General features: G+C 39.3%; 1 protein-coding gene across 3 annotated transcripts in view; it reads right to left on the minus strand.

Moving 5' to 3' along the window:
* Positions 1 to 18,578, minus strand: part of LOC137376612 (kinesin-like protein KIF13B) — a 172,208-nt gene that overhangs the window by 125,285 nt on the left and 28,345 nt on the right. For all 3 annotated transcript variants that reach the window (XM_068045496.1, XM_068045495.1, XM_068045498.1), the window contains exon 2: positions 17,198 to 17,291. In XM_068045496.1, coding sequence (XP_067901597.1) covers positions 17,198 to 17,291 — 94 coding nt within the window. The remainder of the gene's footprint in view (positions 1 to 17,197; positions 17,292 to 18,578) is intronic.

The following is an 18,578-nucleotide window of genomic DNA, read 5'->3' on the forward strand; positions in this document are numbered from 1 at the left end:
ATGTTTTGAATTTGTCTGTACCTTGCAGAAAAACAATTGCCAGCAATTAAAACAGCACCTTTGACCGATGAGCAGAAGCTAGAGATCACATACCTAATACTCACTGTTCCTCAGAAGATCACTTCAACCAGTATTGAGTGCCAAGTTTCTGAACTCTTGTTCATCTATATGTTAAATATCCTGTCTGCATTTCACTGAGCACAAATCTCCATTTTGTGCTTCAACTGAGGGAGGTCAGTTTCCATCTAATCTCTAGCTGTTTCAAAATTAAACATAAAATGCAGAAATCTTTCAATATTCAACAGACAAATCCTCTATCATACCAGTCTCATTCAGAGTGAATTCATGTTTTTAACTGCTCCATTTCCTTCTTTTCAGCACTTGTCATTACCTTTCACAAAAGATGCAACAAACCAGTTCCTTATTATCTAACAGTTTAACTCACTAAATTTGAAGTGAAATTTGTTTTGGAACACCTCCAGTCCCACACTGTACAAGATAGTCAGGTCATCTCTGCCTCTGCACTTAGTTACAGAAAAAGCCTCAATATTAATCTGAGATAACACTACAAAGTGTCCTAAAGAAAAACAAACTACCCATAAAATGCACAATTGTAGGCAATAACTCCTCACTTACAATTCAGTGCAAAATGCATAAGTACATAGTCATCTGTCTCCAAAGTGCAATTCAGCCATACCAATCATATGTAAATAAATACACTAGATGGATCAAGTGAAGTCGTACTTGTATGGGCACATTAAAACCTGGACATTCATACAGCAAAGATCAATCCCAAGTTTTTTTTTAAAAAGTAGTAAGTCAGTCATAGTCATACTGAATACAAAAGTGATAAATTCTATTATATTGTAAAGTTTACAATGACTAAAAGGATTTAAGTGTCATAAATGCTCCCACAACTATGGCATCGATAACCAGCCCCTCTTTGTGCTTCCCCGACAGACTGACAGCTGGTACTGTAACTATGGCAACAAGGTTTCAGCATAAAGCAGAGACGGGAAATAGCACTTGGCAGTCATTAACACCAGACGACAGAAAAACATAGCAGCTGAAGACTGGACCATCAATGCATTGTGACAATCGAGCAATTTAAGATGCATCAAGTCATGCCAAGTATATCGCTCCTTCCTCGGTTCATACAATTTCAATGCACACAGTTTCTCATTTGTCCGACAAAACGAAGTATGGAGAATACCCTCTCGCCCAAAGGTTTATTTAACTCTCAATAATTCCAAGAATGTGATCTAATTGTATACTGTGTAAAAGTTCCTTCCACAGACTAAACACAATTTTGCACTTGTAGGCTACAGCAACGTAGTGAAGGAAACAATCTGGATGATGTTAAAGTTTAATGCTCCAAAGCGAAGTCTATAAATGACAGAAGCTGCACACACATACGTTCACACACAAACCTCATAGATGCAGACAATGAAGCTTCACAAACTGCAAACTGGAATTGATTGATCCCTGAGCCACAGGCTGGGGCTTTTCATACTGGGTGAAAACAATTGACACTGCTCCAAAAAGAGGTGGAAAAGAAACATGGTCAGGTGACATTTTCATAGTGAGCGAGACTAGGACAAAATCTCAAGATCCTAACAACTCGAGAGCATAAAACACCAGAGAAAATATTTGGTTTGCAGTAACTCACCGCCCAAGCTAGATGCTGAGCCTAAAGAGAATTAATTTGTGCGTTTATAACTTACCACATTCTAATTAATTACAAGTGTAGTGTTGCGTAGAAACAAATGTGATGAGTGACTAGTTAATCTATTTATGACACTGTTATTGAGATGATTATTGGCTAACAATCAGTAAAACTGTTCTCCAGTACTACCAAGGTATCTTTTACACTCACTCGAACAAGCAAACAACCTCTGACAGCTCTCTCAGTGCTACACCAAAGCGTCAACCTAGATTATGTGCACAAGTCCTGCAATGGGGCTGAATTCCTCAACCTTTTGACTCAGAAGCAAGTGTGCTATCAACTGAGCCAAGCTGACAGTTGTGATCCCGAAAAGGTTTCAGCCTTGGCTCAGTGACAGCACTCATCTCAAGGGCAAAATGTCATGGTTTTAAGCCCCACTCCAAAGACTGTAGTACACAATCTAGAGTAGCGTGCCAGTGAAATACTGAGGCAGTGCTGCACTTACTGGAAGTGCAATCTTTCAGGAGCAACCTTAAACTAAGGCACCAGCTTTCCTCGCAGGTAGATGCAAAAAGACAAGGAACTATTTGGAAAAGGGCAAGGACGTTCTGCTGGTGTCCTGGACAATATTTAGCCCACAACCAACACCACCAAAACAAGTTACTTAGTTATTTATCATTTGTTTGTCGCACTTTGCTGTGAACAAATTGCTACCAGACTTCTCTATACTTGAGTAATTCATTGGCAGAAAAATGTCTTGGGGCCATTCTGAAAAGGTGAGCAGTGCGATATAAATACAAGATCTTCCTTTGCATAGAATTAAAGGAGGCTTTTTTCCTGAAAAATCAGGAACAAATAAAATTAATTGCATCTTAATTATTAATACTGGCAGTAGAATTGCATTTACATTTCTAACAATAGCAGATTCTGCTCACCTACCAGTGACACCAAACTTTTGAATGCATGTCTCACCTGCACTTTGTTTTGCAGGCAATGTTTAGTGCAGGAGTAGCTGGGTGAATGCATTTCAACAAATGCAACTGTGCCACTGGTGCAACATGCTTGCACTGTAACTAGTTCTGACCACAAAACCTGTAGCTTCTGTCAGCAAATTAAGATCTACCAGAAATACCATACTAAAGTGTCAAGAAGGAACCCAAAATAGCACCCGTTGCTTTGTCATTTGTTCTGAAACAAGTCATGCTGATATCCTATTTTTAGGTCTAACTTTCAGATGTCGTCTGCAACCTACATCTCATCCAAATAACTGAAATTAATGTTAGCAAAGCCCCAGGTCAGAAGATTGTGCTTTGAGCATCACTCCAGGACTCATGTGCACTGGATCAAAATTCTAGAATTCCATTGTAGGAACACCATCACCACAAAGTCTGCAGCAGTTCAGAAGGCAGCCAACCACCATCTTCTTATGGCAAGTAGGAATGTGCAATACATAAAGACTTGCCAGCATTGCCCACATCCCGAGAACAAAACAATCTTGGGTGACGCTTGTTCTGAGGGAATGCTGCAATGTTGGAGATGCTGTGATTCAAATAAGATGTTAAAGCAAGGCCCTGTCTGCTTCTTCAGGGAAATGCAAAAAAAATGTTAAAAGCAAGGACTTCTCCCAGTGTACTGGCCAACATCTTGGCAGCTGAATTTTTCAGCACCAGAGATGCTAAGACCAGAACTGAAGACTTTTACTGGAATTACATATTAACATGGTCCCTTCAAACAATTTTTTTTTAAAAACATCGAGCTCACAGTGGTTGGAAGGCACACAAATGCATATACTTTGTTCTTGTCTCATGAGTTACAAAACACAATTTTTACAGTTCTATGTTCCCTACTACCCCATTATTTTTCCTCTCTGGGCATGCTTTCACCAGTATGTGCGTTAGGCCAATTATTATTTACCTTTCTGATAATTTTCTCCAAAAAAAAACTGACTGTTCTACCAAATAATCCTGCATTTTAACTGGATGCTTGAAAGCATGCGAGAGCTGTCCATTTTGGCCACACCAATATATTTCTTCATCTCCTGTCAAGACGATATTTGAAAGCACTTCAAAAGAGCACTAACTCATAACAGATGTCCAGTTTTGTTTATTTATTGCTCATAATGTGATTGAATTTGATATCAGGTTTGAGGGAGAAAATGGAGAATCTCAAACCAAAGTTTTAAATTTAAGTAAGGCAAACTTCGAAATGGTAAGAAATTACTTACCTGCAGTAAACTGGGCTGAAATGTTAATTGATAAACCTACTAATAGTGGGCAGTATTTGGTATGATAAAAAGTCAGCACATACCCCTAAAAGGGCAAAGGCTAAAGGCCTTTGGGTAGTTGCGCAAGCACGGTTAGCAAATAAGAGACAGCCTCAAGTTTACAATGAATAGTAGAAATCCAATAGACTGGGAGAGCTATAAAAAGCAGCAAAGTGATAAAAGGAAAGTAATGAGGCACAAAAAGGAAATATTTTTAAAAACTTGAAAGGTATACCAAAGCTAACAATAAACTTTTTATAAATATATTGAGAAAGAGTGATTAAAAAGGAGTGTAGGCCCACCAAAGAAAGATGTAGGCAAAACTACAATAGCTAATAAAGAAAGGACTTGTTAAATGAGTACTTCATATCCATTATCAAAGTTGGGAAGACAAAATAGCAATAATACAAAGGAATCTATTAATAAGTCAAGGGGAGGAACTTTGTGGATTGAACACAAATTTTAAAAATGGTAATGGAAAAAGCAACAGAACTTAAGTGAGGGAAATCTTCAGGACCTGATGGTTTCCACCCTGGGGTGTAAAAAATAACTAAGTGAAGAAATTGCAGATCTATGTAATCCTACGAATTGGTCATAACTTCCCAAAGCTCTAGATTCAGGAATTGCTCCTTTGGATTGGAAAATTGCAAAAGTCACTACTATTTAAGAAGTGAGGGAGTGAGAAACCAGGTAACTGCAGGCCTGTCAGTTTAACAGCATTTGTGGGGAAATTATATCAAAGACAGAATGATTGAGTATTTACACAAACATCAGCTGATCAAAGTGAATCAGCATGGATTTGAGAGAGGTTATGTCCAACTAATCTAGCTGAATTTTCTGAGGAGGTCACTAGAATGGTGGATAGGGGAATGTCTACCTGACTAGGTAAGGTGGCAGGTTCCCTTCAACCAACGACATTAGTGAACCTATTCTTTTTTCAGAACATTCTGGTAATTTCATAAAGGTGAAACTGGAACCCAAGACCTCTGGATTGCTAGTCCAGTACCAAAAGCCTACTGTAGCCCTAGACAACAGAACCATAATCTGGCGCACAACCGTGACCTAGGGCCAAGTCTCTCTCAATGGATCTCTCCCTCCTGTGATCTCTACTGCATATATTTTGAAACTCAGATAAGCCAACATTCCAGAGGGACAAGAAACATTACAAGAAGTGATTTAAAAGTGACATTACTGACATCTGGGGCTGCACTCGGGACTTTTATTCAAGCAGATATTCTGTTAAAATATTTTACATTAGATACAATCTATCAACGAAAGTAGTTGATAAAATTCGAGGAGACAATCTTGCAAAAACAATATAACTCACCATCCCATTCTCTTGTTTTTTTCATGTCATCTCTCCAACAAATTAGGCGTAGCCAAGTAAAATACATGTTTCAGCGTTTGGGTGTCTTGCATTTTTCTCTGGTGATCCATCCTACAACATTTTTCTCCCCCAGATTCTTCCCCTCCCTTCCTTGATAGTGGTCATATTTTCTCATCTTTTCCAATAAGATTTATTCAGCATACATTGTAATTTTACATTGCTGAAGTAGCTCACACGTTGCTGATTGAAAATCATTTCGGTGAAATCAAATAAAGTGGAAGCAAATTTGGCATAGTTAAGTTGAATTTCATTTCCAGACTAAGCTAACAGATTTCAAACACAGTCCCTGAAACTAGCTGCATCACTATATCCTTTGTTTTCGTGAAAGAGAGATACAATGTCAGAGATTTTCTTGATTTTGCTTTCATTTCTTTAAAAATTCTTTCAAAGGGATTGCTTTAGCATTAGTTCCGTTCTTTAACCTGGAGCACATCTCAATTGGCAGATTTTTTTTGCCTTTTGTTTTTAAAATCAGCGATGTCTTGCAATCATGCAATGGCAAAATACAATTTATTTAGAAATACACGTTTCCTTTTCAACTTCAAAGAAAGTGCTTCCTTCACCTAAAACAATGGTCTAGATTAAAGGGAGTTGTTTTGGTACAGTTAAAATGATAAATATTTGGGCCACCTAAATACTATTTCAAGGTAAATGAGATTAGCAGAAACAGACACATAGTTAGTGAAAAATAAAATTGAAAATTAAGAATTGTTTCGGGTGATCACTGTTTGGAAAAATTTTGCCACATCTGGTAGTCGAGTTATTGTAAAGGTTTAAAATGCAATTGAATGCTATAGTGGAGAATACCAGACGCTAAATGGTTTTTTCCTCATACTCACTATTTTTAAGAAACCTTCAAGAGGCACAATCATCTTGCAGCTCACGTCATTTCAAAAACAAATACCTTTATCAAGTAATCAAATATGGAATTCAGAAGGAACACCTTTACCCAAAGAGTGCTGACAATTTGGAACTCGCTACCACAGGGAGTGATTGTAGTGAATAGTATACATTTAAGGGGAGGCTATACAAGCGTATGAGGACAAAGGGAATAGAGTGTTATGCTGATAGAGTAAGATGAGGAAAGACAGGAGAAGGCTTGAATGGAGCATAAATGCCAACATGGACAGGTTGGGCCAAATAGCCTGGTTCTGTACAGTATATCTTATATAATCATCAGCAACAATATCCACCCAAAGACATTAATACCAATTAGTATGAAATATATTCAACAAATCAAATGAAAAAAGAGGTTCAAAATGAGTAGCATTAGCATTCCCCGCCCACGGTTCTGCAAAGGCATGCTTCGGTTCCAAGAAACATTCTGCAGGTTATCAAATCACCAAAAGTATACTTAATCCTCCCTTCCCCTCTACACTAAGCTTATAGTGTTAGGACAAAAATGGAAGAATTTTGCACCAGGCTAAGAAACACTATCCACTTCTATCATAGCATACCATACATAGTTTCGTAAAATATGGAAGGAGTCACAATTATCCAGCAAATCCATGTACATTCAGCAATTAAGACTTCTCCAAAGCTGCCCTATATGGCCGTTTGTAAATATACTGCTGCTGTAGAACGGAATCATAAGTAGCAGGAAGGACTCAGTTTCAATCTAAATGTGCCAAAGCAACTAATATCAGTGGCAGCTGCAATTTGGGCACTAGTTATATAAATGCAAGTTGTTGTAGTAAGTCCTAAGTACCCCATGTTAGTTTTGAGAGAGGGGAGTCTTTTGGGTGGTTGGGGGGGGGGGGGGGTGGGGGTGGAATCAGAAAAAACAGAGCAAGAGCCCAGAAAGAAAAAGCAGGTATGGTAGGGAGCAATAAAAAGATCTTTGTAAAACACGTCATGGTGGTTTTGGGTACTAGGAGAGTGAAATTGGTCTTCAGTAAAACAGGCAATAATGAATTGACAGTCCATTTTACAGCCGCCCGATTCTCCTTTTCACGGGAAAACACTGGGCTGAGTGTAAAGCAAGCTGCTGATGCAAGTATTGTCCGTCTTGCATTGTCAGTTAAGCCACGTGTTCTAAAAATTGATAACATCGCCAGGCCTCAGCAGGATGATTTCATAATTTATACTTACAATAATAGTCCTGCATTTATATAGCGCCTTTAGCATAGAAACACACTGCAAAGCACTTGACCGAAGCATATTCGAAAAAAGACACCAAGCTGAAGAAGATGACTTTTGGGGGAGTGATTAAAAGCCTGGTAAATGCACTGGCTTTAAAGGAACACAAGTGTTGCAGAAGACAATGGCATAGATTTGGGAGGTAACAACACATTCAAGAACTCTGTAGAGGAGAGAAGATAGAAACATGCTAGGGTTTTTTTTTTAAGGAGGATTCTGATAACGATGGTTTTCAATGGGAGGGGGAGCAATACCTGAGGAGAGAGAACCATTTACAATGTGACCAAAGATGGAGACTAAAAATAACTGAGGACTGAGTCTTACACAATCTTTTTCACGGGCAAAGCACCAGAACACTATTAGATTATAAAATAACTAACAAATTATTTTATTTAGAGATACAGCACTGAAACAGGCCCTTCGGCCCACCGAGTCTGTGCTGACCAAGAACCACCCATTTATACTAACCCCACAGTAATCCCATATTCCCTACCACCTACCTACACTAGAGGCAATTTACAACGGCCAATTTACCTATCACCTGCAAGTCTTTGGCTGTGGGAGGAAACCGGAGCACCCGGCCAAAACCCACGCGGTCACAGGGAGAACTTGCAAACTCCACACAGGCAGTACCCAGAACCGAACCCGGGTCCCTGGAGGTGTGAGGCTGCAGTGCTAACCACTGCGCCACTGTGCCGCCCCTAAATTGTGTATTCCGATTATTTGCATTACAAAGAGTACAAGTTACATACATTGGCAATATTGCACTGCAGTTAACATGGTTTTCATAGGTATCAATAGTCAATTAATTGTGAAACTTCACGCCAATCAATGCCATACTTATCCAATGATTTTATCCAATTTAGGGGAAATGGTGGTGTAGTGATAATGTCACTGAACTAGTAATCCAGATGCCCAAGCTAGTTATTGCCCTGAGAACATCAGTTCAAATCCTACCATGGCAGCTGGTGGAATTTAAATTAAATTAATTAATAAATTCAATAATTAATAGAGGTGTGGAATTGAAAGCTAGTCCAGTAATAGTGCCACAAAACTCCGACTGTCATAAAAACCTATCTGGTTCGCTAATGTTCTTTTCGGAAGCAAATCTGGTCTAAACTACATATGACTCTACATCCACAGCAATATCGTTGACTCTCAACTGCCTTCTGAAATGGCCGAGCAAGCCACTCAGTTAACAAGGGCAATTAGGGATGGGCAACAAATGCTGACCTTACCAGCCCATATCCCATGAAACAACAAAAAAATTACCAAACATTCTTTCCTGTTTTCATTGGAAATATATAAATCTAATAAATAATCACAAAATTTAACATTCTCCATTTACTTGTCTACGAATGAGCTAGTCAATCTACATAACTTTTCCACATCATCCTTCCCAAACAGGAACCAAACATTATCCTTGGTGTTTGTCAGCATTATCTATGTGTGACAGAATCACAAAATGGCAGTGCATACATTTGAATATTCAAACTGGCAGCTCAATCTATGTAAAATGATGTGATCCTAAAGTTCATTCAGAAAGGCAGAATGAAGAAACTTTGGCAGATTTTTCACTTGCAGTTTCTTCACACCATTTTCTCAATTCATGACCCCCCTCCAAAGAGATATTAAGTAGACACAGTGAAGTGGTAGGATGTAGGTTTTACACAAAATTTCCCTATACGCATTCAAGACAGACCGAACATTTCCCAAAGCAGAGAGTTGGAAGCAATGCTTTTGAAAGAGAAATAGGAAAGCGAGCATTTCAATGCACACTTCTCTCTGCTCGCAAGTGGCTCCCAATAGAAACATTAGAGCAATTGTATGCAAAGATTGCATTCTGGTCTGAGAATGGGGTGCATTTCAGGTGAAATCTGATGTGGGTACATTCACTGCCACATCAAACCTATAACTTACTGCCCTGGAGCAAAACAATTAAGCTGCTAGATTCAAGCAAGTTCCTACCAAACTCATCAGCAGTTAATTTGCACAAACTGAAACAGATGTTTTGATGCTGCTATTTCAAAACCATATGTGCATTATAGATCTTCAGATGAAGAGATCTAATCAGTTTTCAAACAGTATGCCTCAATTCCATCTCTCTCCCTTTCCTATGCAACCACCCCCACCAACCACATCCAAACCAAATGGTGATCCACATTATACCATAAAACATTCTTTTAACTCAGCCATACAAGAATTAATTCTGTTGGCACTGCAAGGTTTGAGGACCATCTAGCTGATCAGGTTCTCCAAAATACCAATATGCTCTAGGTTACATTTTTTAAAGCAACTTGACCTAATTAGCAATTCACACAAAACTTTCTTTTTTGGTAACATTTTGCTTTATTATTGCATGTCATTAAACAGGTCATGAGCATTGAATTCCTTGGCCAATTAGGAGATGCATTTAGAGGAACTCAATGTCCTACCATTCTTATGCAAAGAATATGAATGATACATTCAATAAATGGTTTGATTCAACTTTATGTAACTCTTGGTGAGTTTCCAAAGGTCACCAGAGCGAGACAGATTACTTTTGTGGTTTTATAAACAGCTGGTAGCAAAAGCAAAGTCAGTAGCCAATAAATGGCCAGTAGTTCTGCTGTCCAGACTCCCATTGTATAATGTCAGTGCAGCAGATTTATCACACCAGTGTGGTATTGCCTTTGTGTCTCAGCAAAGCTGTGGGACGAAACAAGTTGAAAATGTCCAAACACTGCACGTGCATTCCCTGCTGTGTATAAGCTGGGTCTTTTTCTTCAACTTCAGAAATTTACATCGCTCGAATCAGCAGAGACAATGAAGTGACACACCAGTAAGTGTTGATAAATCTGCTTCAATGCCAATATAGAAAAGAACATGAAGACTTGGGCCAGTTGAGCTCATGGCAGCATTTTAAATGTTGGTTTTACCTTCTTGTCATGCGAGGCGCCCACCTGCCAAGAATAAGGCACATCAATTTTGTCATAAACATTGATTTTTAACTGTTGTTGGAACGAGGAAATTACTTGTTAAACTGATCAGCCATGGCTGGACATTGAAGGTGAAGAAGCACATTTCAGGGCATGCTAAGAAGGATACAATCCACAAGGGCCAGGACTGGTTAGACCAGCTGGTCACATGGCTACCTGGCTGTTCCAGGGTTTTCTTTTGAACTGGCCACAGACAGTGGGAAGTCAGAAAGCTGTTTGCTCCTGGACTGAGAAGATTTCTCCTGTCTGCTCCCATCTCTTTTTCACAAGCCTCTGAATCCAATGAAGATACATGAACCCCAAAAGAAAAAAGTCTCCTACAGCGAACAAAGTTTAAGAAGAATACTGTGCCCCAACGAAATGCAAGAACTACCTACAATCAAGGACTCTACAGTGAGCTCAAAGAATCGTAACAAAAACTCTTCAGATATTGCCTCAAACTTTTCCACTTTATTTTTCTTCCCTTTTTCTGTCTCGATTGCATGTGTGTATCGCGTATGCATGCTAGCATGAGCGCATCGTGTATCCGTAGGCATCAACCTAATTAGAGTTTAAGTTTAATAAATTTCAACCTTTCTTCTTTAAACCTAAGAAAGCCTGTTTGTGCTAGTTTCTTTGACTTTTAATTGGAAAGCAGTGAACAAGGATTCACCAAGGGGGAGCTAAAAACACAGTGTTTAAAATTAAACCCTGTTATAATAAGACCAGGTGAAAGCTGAAAGAGAACCCTAGACCTCTTTCTCACCTGGTCGTAACACCTGCAGGTGAAAAGCATCAGCTGGTCAGGAGCAGTGAGCAATGTTTTGTAAAGGGAGGGCTGTGCTTGCCTAATTTTAATTAGGCAAAATCAGTGTATAGATAAAGGGAATAAGACTGATTTTTTAGATATGCATTATCAAACACATTTTTCATGCTACAAGGGCACATGATATTAAAGGAAATAAAGGAGTGTGAATGGAGATCACACTATGGAATTTAAAGCAAGGGTAAAGATAATTTGTTTGTTTTAATTGGTGGGATATGGGTCATGGTGGGCTTCAAGAGATTTGTACTGAAACCTCCGGTTTTCCATTTATAGTAATGATTTGAATCTAGGTACAGAAAGACTGATATCAAAGTTTATAGATGACACCAATGGAAAACATAGAAAGACTAAGTGATGCAGGAGGTAAAGTTAGCAGAGTGGGCAAATAGTTAATGCTGGGATATGTGAAGGGTACACTGGCACTTGAGACAGGCACAATTTAAGTGGGAAATTAGCTAACAACACACTTTACCAAGTCTGAAACAAAAGCACACACAATAACAAATCACTGGCTCAACATCAATAGGTGCGTGTGAACAATTGAAACTTTTAATAATTAAAAAAAACAAAATCTCGCATTGAAGTTGTTCATTTTGCATCAAATATAGTAAATGCAAGTTGAACTCAGATCTAGGTAATATACTGAAGGGTGCCTATGGACCTTCGGCCAAAGCAAGAGATTCTGTTTTCAGAAGAGGAGATAGGACAAAGGCTCCACTTGTATAAAGTAAGCATGGTCAACAATTGAAGCTGGAAACTGTACCAAGCTAAAAGAAAAGCCTTACTCAATTCATAACCTAAGCCATCATTCTTCAGTGAGCAACTGCCATCAAGCTTTTCAACAGACCTTCCTGCAGTACTCAGAAATAACATCAGGTGTGTGAACCCTTGCTCACTCCCCCCACCTAAGGAATGTCTTTACTGCAGCTCCAGCTGACAGAGAACCAAAGACCATCCTAGTTTGTACAACATTAATACTTTCCTAACTTTTGTTTTTCAAAAAATAGACCATTTAAAATATTAAACTGATACAAGCGCATGGGAAAGGCTTCCACTGCTATGTCCAGACTGGCCAAGAAAGTGTGGGAAAATGGCACACTGACACGGAACACAAAAGTCCGAGTGTATCAGGCCTGTGTCCTCAGTACCTTGTTCTATGGCAGCGAGGCCTGGACAACGTATGTCAGCCAAGAGCGACGTCTCAATTCATTCCATCTTCGCTGCCTCCGGAGAATACTTGGCATCAGGTGGCAGGACCGTATCTCCAACACAGAAGTCCTCGAGGCGGCCAACATCCCCAGCTTGTACACACTACTGAGTCAGCGGCGCTTGAGATGGCTTGGCCATGTGAGCCGCATGGAAGATGGCAGGATCCCCAAAGACACATTGTACAGCGAGCTCGCCAATGGTATCAGACCCACCGGCCGTCCATGTCTCCGCTATAAAGACGTCTGCAAACGCGACATGAAATCCTGTGACATTGATCACAAGTCGTGGGAGTCAGTTGCCAGCGTTCGCCAGAGCTGGCGGGCAGCCATAAAGACCGGGCTAAGATGTGGCGAGTCGAAGAGACTTAGTAGTTGGCAGGAAAAAAGACAGAGGCGCCAGGGGAGAGCCAACTGTGCAACAGCCCCGACAAACTAATTTCTCTGCAGCACCTGTGGAAAAGCCTGTCACTCTAGAATTGGCCTTTATAGCCACTCCAGGCACTGCTTCACAAACCACTGACCACCTCCAGGCGTGTATCCATTGTCTCTCGAGATAAGGAGGCCCAAAAGAAAAAAAAAGAAAGAAAAGAAATACTTTCCTAACTTTTTTTTTTCAAAAAATAGCCCATTTAAAATATTAAACTACTGCAAAAGGATTTTTTTTTAAAGTAATTAAGATGTTCCAATTTCCTGCTATCAGACTTAAAATATGTCGTTAGAAAGCCTCAGACCCTTTGCATTATTTACAGCCATCAAGGTCTGTGACAGCAGACAATGGAGGCATTAACTATTGCTGGCTCCTGACTACAGCTGGTTTTATACCAGTCAAAAGAATCTCTGCAAAAGCTGGCCACATTTGAAAACTCAGTGCCAAACCTGAAAAATATTCAGATCTACAGCTGAGAAAAAATCCAACAGGAATTTTAATCAGCAGGTCCTTCCTCATCCAGGTTTAGCAAAACTGGAACCCAAGTACAAATACATCATAAGAATCTACCCAACAAATGCAAAAATATAACTTTGCGCAATATTGTGTTCAAAGGTATTATAACCTGGTCCTCAAAAATCCACAACCCATACATAACTCGGTTCATCATGACAAGAAGTAGAAGCGTTAATCCGGTGTAAAATGAACATTTCAAAAAAATTGCAACTTAAAAGAGGAAGTCTTTGAAAAATAGTAATCTAGACTTACAGTGGTAACTAATGTAATCTAATGTTGTAACCTAATATTGGTGTGCCAGCCAAAGTGAGTTCAGGAGAATTAACTTAATGATATAATTGTTGCATATTAGCTCTACAGATCTGAAATATGAACATAAACATAGCAATTATATACTATAAAATCAATCTGTTTGTCTATGGTGCAAACTCCATTAAATACTGAGAATTTATCTGGTCACAAAAATATTCTCATCACACAGAACAGATGAGCGACACCATTCAATCAGAATCATTCAATCCTCTCGCACCATACAATCATTCCATTATAATATCTGCCTGCCCATAGACTGATTCGAGTTTTGCATCCATTAGGCTATCCAGAAGACCGCTCACAGAATCTCTGTGTAAATGCTTCCTTACATTAGTCGTCTTTCACTAGTTTGAAAATTTGTGCCGTTGCCCTGCACACAGTTAACATGAAATAATGCTCAAGATTTATCTTTTCCATTCCAGTGTCAATTAAATCTCTAGCAAGAAAATGAAAATTTCATAAATAAATTTTTTAAAAGGCAAATCAATAGTATTTCCCCTCTTCTAAAAACGATCACAAGCCTGCATTAGAGCCAGGTACTCAATCTGAATTTTGATTCTCCAAACACAGATTTTAAAGTGTTGAGAGCCATGAAGCATACTTGCAATGAGGACTATGTATTGTCAGCACAGCAGCAGGCACTTAAAATTTATTTTTAAAACAAGGGAAGAATATATTCTATGACAGCATTTTCCTTCAACTTGAATACTGGATACTATATTATTGTTACTAATACAGGTCATAAGATATGCTTAGATGCCAGCTACACAGAAGCGACAAAGAACTTGCTAGTGATTAGTAATGGTGCCTTTTGATTTACTGTCATTAGCCAACAGATTTCAGCCAGACAGAAATGTAATTCTTTTGATGTTAATGTCTCTGTTTATAAAAAGGGGGGTGGTTAGGGGAGAGGGAAGAAGGGAAAAATACATTCCACATTTCTGCACTTCAGAATCATTCTATTGTCAAGGATTCTCATAAAAATTCTGAATGGTGAACTTCCAATGTGATCCTCATCCATCAGAGGCCCAGTCAAATTTAACTGTTCACTCAGTCGTCTGTGCATCTCACATTGTTTCACATCAGAAATCTAAACACTTAGTTGAAGTTTATCCCCCTAGCATGGAAACCAATCTTTTACAAAAAGGCAGATGTTGGAATTGAAGCACACCAAATTGGTTCATTCATACAGACTGCTGGATCACCGAAGGAGAGAGTGGTGGGACTCAGATTGGGAACTACTGCTGATAAGGATCGATCTTCGTGTCACTTTTGTAAGGGGGGGGGGGGGGAAGAGGGGGAAAAATAAGGAAGGAAAGGATCTAGAAGAAATAAAAAGTTAAGAGAAAAATTACTGGCAGAGTTTTTCTTGAATCGTTGGGATTCGTCTCTTGTAACTAAGTACAAAGTATCACTGACCGGAGCCTAAAGCAGGTCGCTTTTCCGCTTGGCCGCAGCTAATGCATAGTCCATAGACAGGGAGAGGGACAAAATTAGCTTGCACAGGACATAAGTGCGCGAAAGCTGCTCAGTTTCGATAGTCTCCCAAGAACGTTTTAACGTAAAATTGGCATAATATTCAGAACTTCTAGAGGAGGGAAAAAAAACTTGAAGAAAAACAATTAATGATTGACCATAATTAAAAATGAATAGGGTTACAGTGTAATTATCAGCATTACAAATTATATTTGCATTCATTAGATTTCATTTAAAATTCCTAAGCTGTACATAGCACTTTCCAAACTAAAACGTTCACAAATTATTAAAACACACACATACCAGTAAGGAGTCTGATTTGCATTCTACCCAACTCCTTCAGATCAGGAGATTGCTCTCAAAGCCAACGCTATAAACACTGTACAAAAACATTATTGTACTGAACCTTGGCTATTGTTGTACTATCTTGACGACAATCAAACATTATAAAACTGGAAAAGCCATGTGTGGAAATTAGCTTTCCAGAAAAACAAGGCTATACACAAAACACCAGCAATCAATCTAACCTGGAGGTGTGAAATCCCAAATGACAAGCACAGCTCACTCTACTAGCAACAACAGGTCTTAGTGTGTTTTATTTAAATATTTGCACTAATTTACTAATTCTATCCCCGATAGCTTTGATCCTTTTATATCTGCTCGAACCTCCCACTGTAATGCAATTCAGGGGCAGCATAGTGGCACAGCTCATCAGAATTTCAGTGACCCACACCACACCTCAAAATGCTAGAAAATGGATTTGTGTTGAGATGCTTCACACAGCTGCTTCCCAGACTGTCACATTCAAGTGCTTCTCCTTGGGGAGGGAAAATTGAACCAATCACATCCTTCAATATCATTGCAGCTTGCAGATGTACAGACATTTAGGAGCAGGACTCCACTCCATTGCCTCAGCCAGGGAAGGTGTGCAAAGCTGCGAGACTTCATGGCAGAAAAGAAAAGTGTACAAAACAAAATTGAGTTTACATGCCAGGACAATGTGTAGCACTTAGAGAATAGCTAGTATATGTAATCACACTGAAGCATGCAAGCAGGTGAATTAACAGCAACACAAGATCTTACAAGATGTTACAAATATTTTGGTTTAACAGTATAGACAATAACAATGACAGATACCTTGAACTGATTACTAGTCAGAGATCTAACCACAGTGATCCAGAAGGCATCAGCAAACTAAAACCTTTAGAATAGTCTCCTGCAATTAAATTGCTGTTTTATAATTGCTCTCAAATAAGGTATAATTTCACACGGGCTTTTACTTTGCATTCATTCAGGCTTTTTTTGTGCTGGTAGCATCTGCTGACACCAACTGTCAGTCACTTCCTGCTCATGATGCGGGATGATGTTCACACAAGAGAATTCCTTGTCCAGTACTACATAAAGAAATGGACACCAGCAATCAACTGCAACAAGGGCAATCTCAAAGGGATTCAAATTATAGCATAAGAAGAAGAGGTTAAAGGATGCACCATTCACAATTCCAGCTACAAAATAAGATGACAACTTAAAAAGTCACTCTGATCTATCCATTGTTCTTTATATCACACAAGAGACTGTCTTTAGTTTTTTTTCTCTCAATGTCCTAAGAGAGAGAAATACAATATTTTAATACAGTGCTTTTCATCAAACTCTGGCTATTTAAACTTTCACACAACTTCTGAAACTTTGAAGAAATGGCAAGAACATTTAGGCAGCTGAATAAATTCAGGCTCTGTATAATATGCAGCAAGTTTGCTTCTCAGACAGCAGTCAGTACGCTCTCCGATATTTGGCTGCGATTACCTTGCATACACAAGGAACAGTGACCTGACTGAAATGCCATTAAACGTTCAGTAATCAACAGCTGATTACGGAGAATCAAGACAGTTGTTGGACAAAAGTTTAATGTAACATTTCAAAGTATTGTTTAAAGACTGCAACTGTGTGACCCAGCAGGCTCTTCGAAGGTGCAATATATTGTGAATCAGCAACACATTCAAACATATGGCAAATGGCTTACCTGGCATCTCCTTTACCGAGATTGGCATTAGCCGGATTTAGAATGGTTTGATTACCCTCAACATCTATAACGCACTTCGTGTTCAAATCAATCTCTAAAAAGAAGAAAAATGGTATATTTACTAAAACAAATGTGGAAGGGAAAATAAGACTGATGCCATCCCACAAAAAATTCATCTTTACCTATAAGACATGTTATAAAGCAGCTAAGACTTTTATATATTTGTAAAAGTAAAATTTTTCAGCATGTATACAAAGAAATATGATTACAATTACTTCTTTCCTGCACATGGCCTTGCCCATCCGACCTTACTGATCTCTTCCACCTTTATGTTCTCGCATACACTTTCCACCCCTCTCATTGTTCCCCTGCTCGGTTATTTACTGCCCAATATTCAACCATGATATTGCAACTCCCTGCCTAGTTTCCTTCATCTCCCGCCTTGATTTCAGAAATCTCAACAACTTTTTCTTCACTACGCCTTTGGCTGTCAACCTAACCTTCACATTTTTCAATCTTTCTATTCCTGCTTTATATCTCTGTTTCCCTCCTTAATGTGAAGCACTTTTAAGAGCTTCCTACATAAAAGGTCTCTATGACAATGTTGCCTTCAAAAAGTAATATTTAGCAACTCCACAGTACATCACCAAGTTTATTCCCATTCACCACCTTAAACATTCACTCCCTCCACCACCGGCGCACATTGACAGCAGTGTGTACCATCTGCAAGATGCACTGCAGCAACTGGGGAAGATGGTGATGCCATTGGACTAGTAATCCAGAAGCTTAGGCTAATGCTCTGGGAACTTGGGTTCAAATCCCACCACAGTAGCTGGTAGAATTTAAATTCAATTAATCTGGAATTGAAAGCTAGACTGAGTAATGGTGCCATGAAACTATCAATTGTTGTAAAAACCTATCTGGTTCACTAATGTCTTTAGAGAAGGAAATCTGCCATCCTTGCATACGATGCCAAAACTACAGCAATGTGGTTGACTCTTAACTGCCCACTGAAATGGCTAGTGGGCCACTCAGTTGTCAAGGGCAATTAGAGATGGGCAACAAATGCTGGCCTTGCCCGCAATGCACACATCCCATGAAAGAATAAAACTTACCAAGGACCCTTCCAAACCTGCAACCTCTACCGCCTAGAAGAGCAAGGGCAGCAGATGCAGCTCCCCTCCAAGTCACACACCATGCTGGCTTGGAACTATATCACCATTCCTTCACTGCCACTGGGTCAAAATCCTGGAACTCCCTTCATAATAGCACTCTGGGTGTTAAACTACATGGATTGAAACAGTTCTAGAAGGCTGCTCACCTTCTCAAGGGCAATTAGGGCTGGGCAATGCTGACTTTGCCAGCGATGCCTATATCCCAT

Source organism: Heterodontus francisci, chromosome 13 (assembly GCF_036365525.1).
Source record: "Heterodontus francisci isolate sHetFra1 chromosome 13, sHetFra1.hap1, whole genome shotgun sequence".
NCBI lineage: Eukaryota > Metazoa > Chordata > Chondrichthyes > Heterodontiformes > Heterodontidae > Heterodontus > Heterodontus francisci.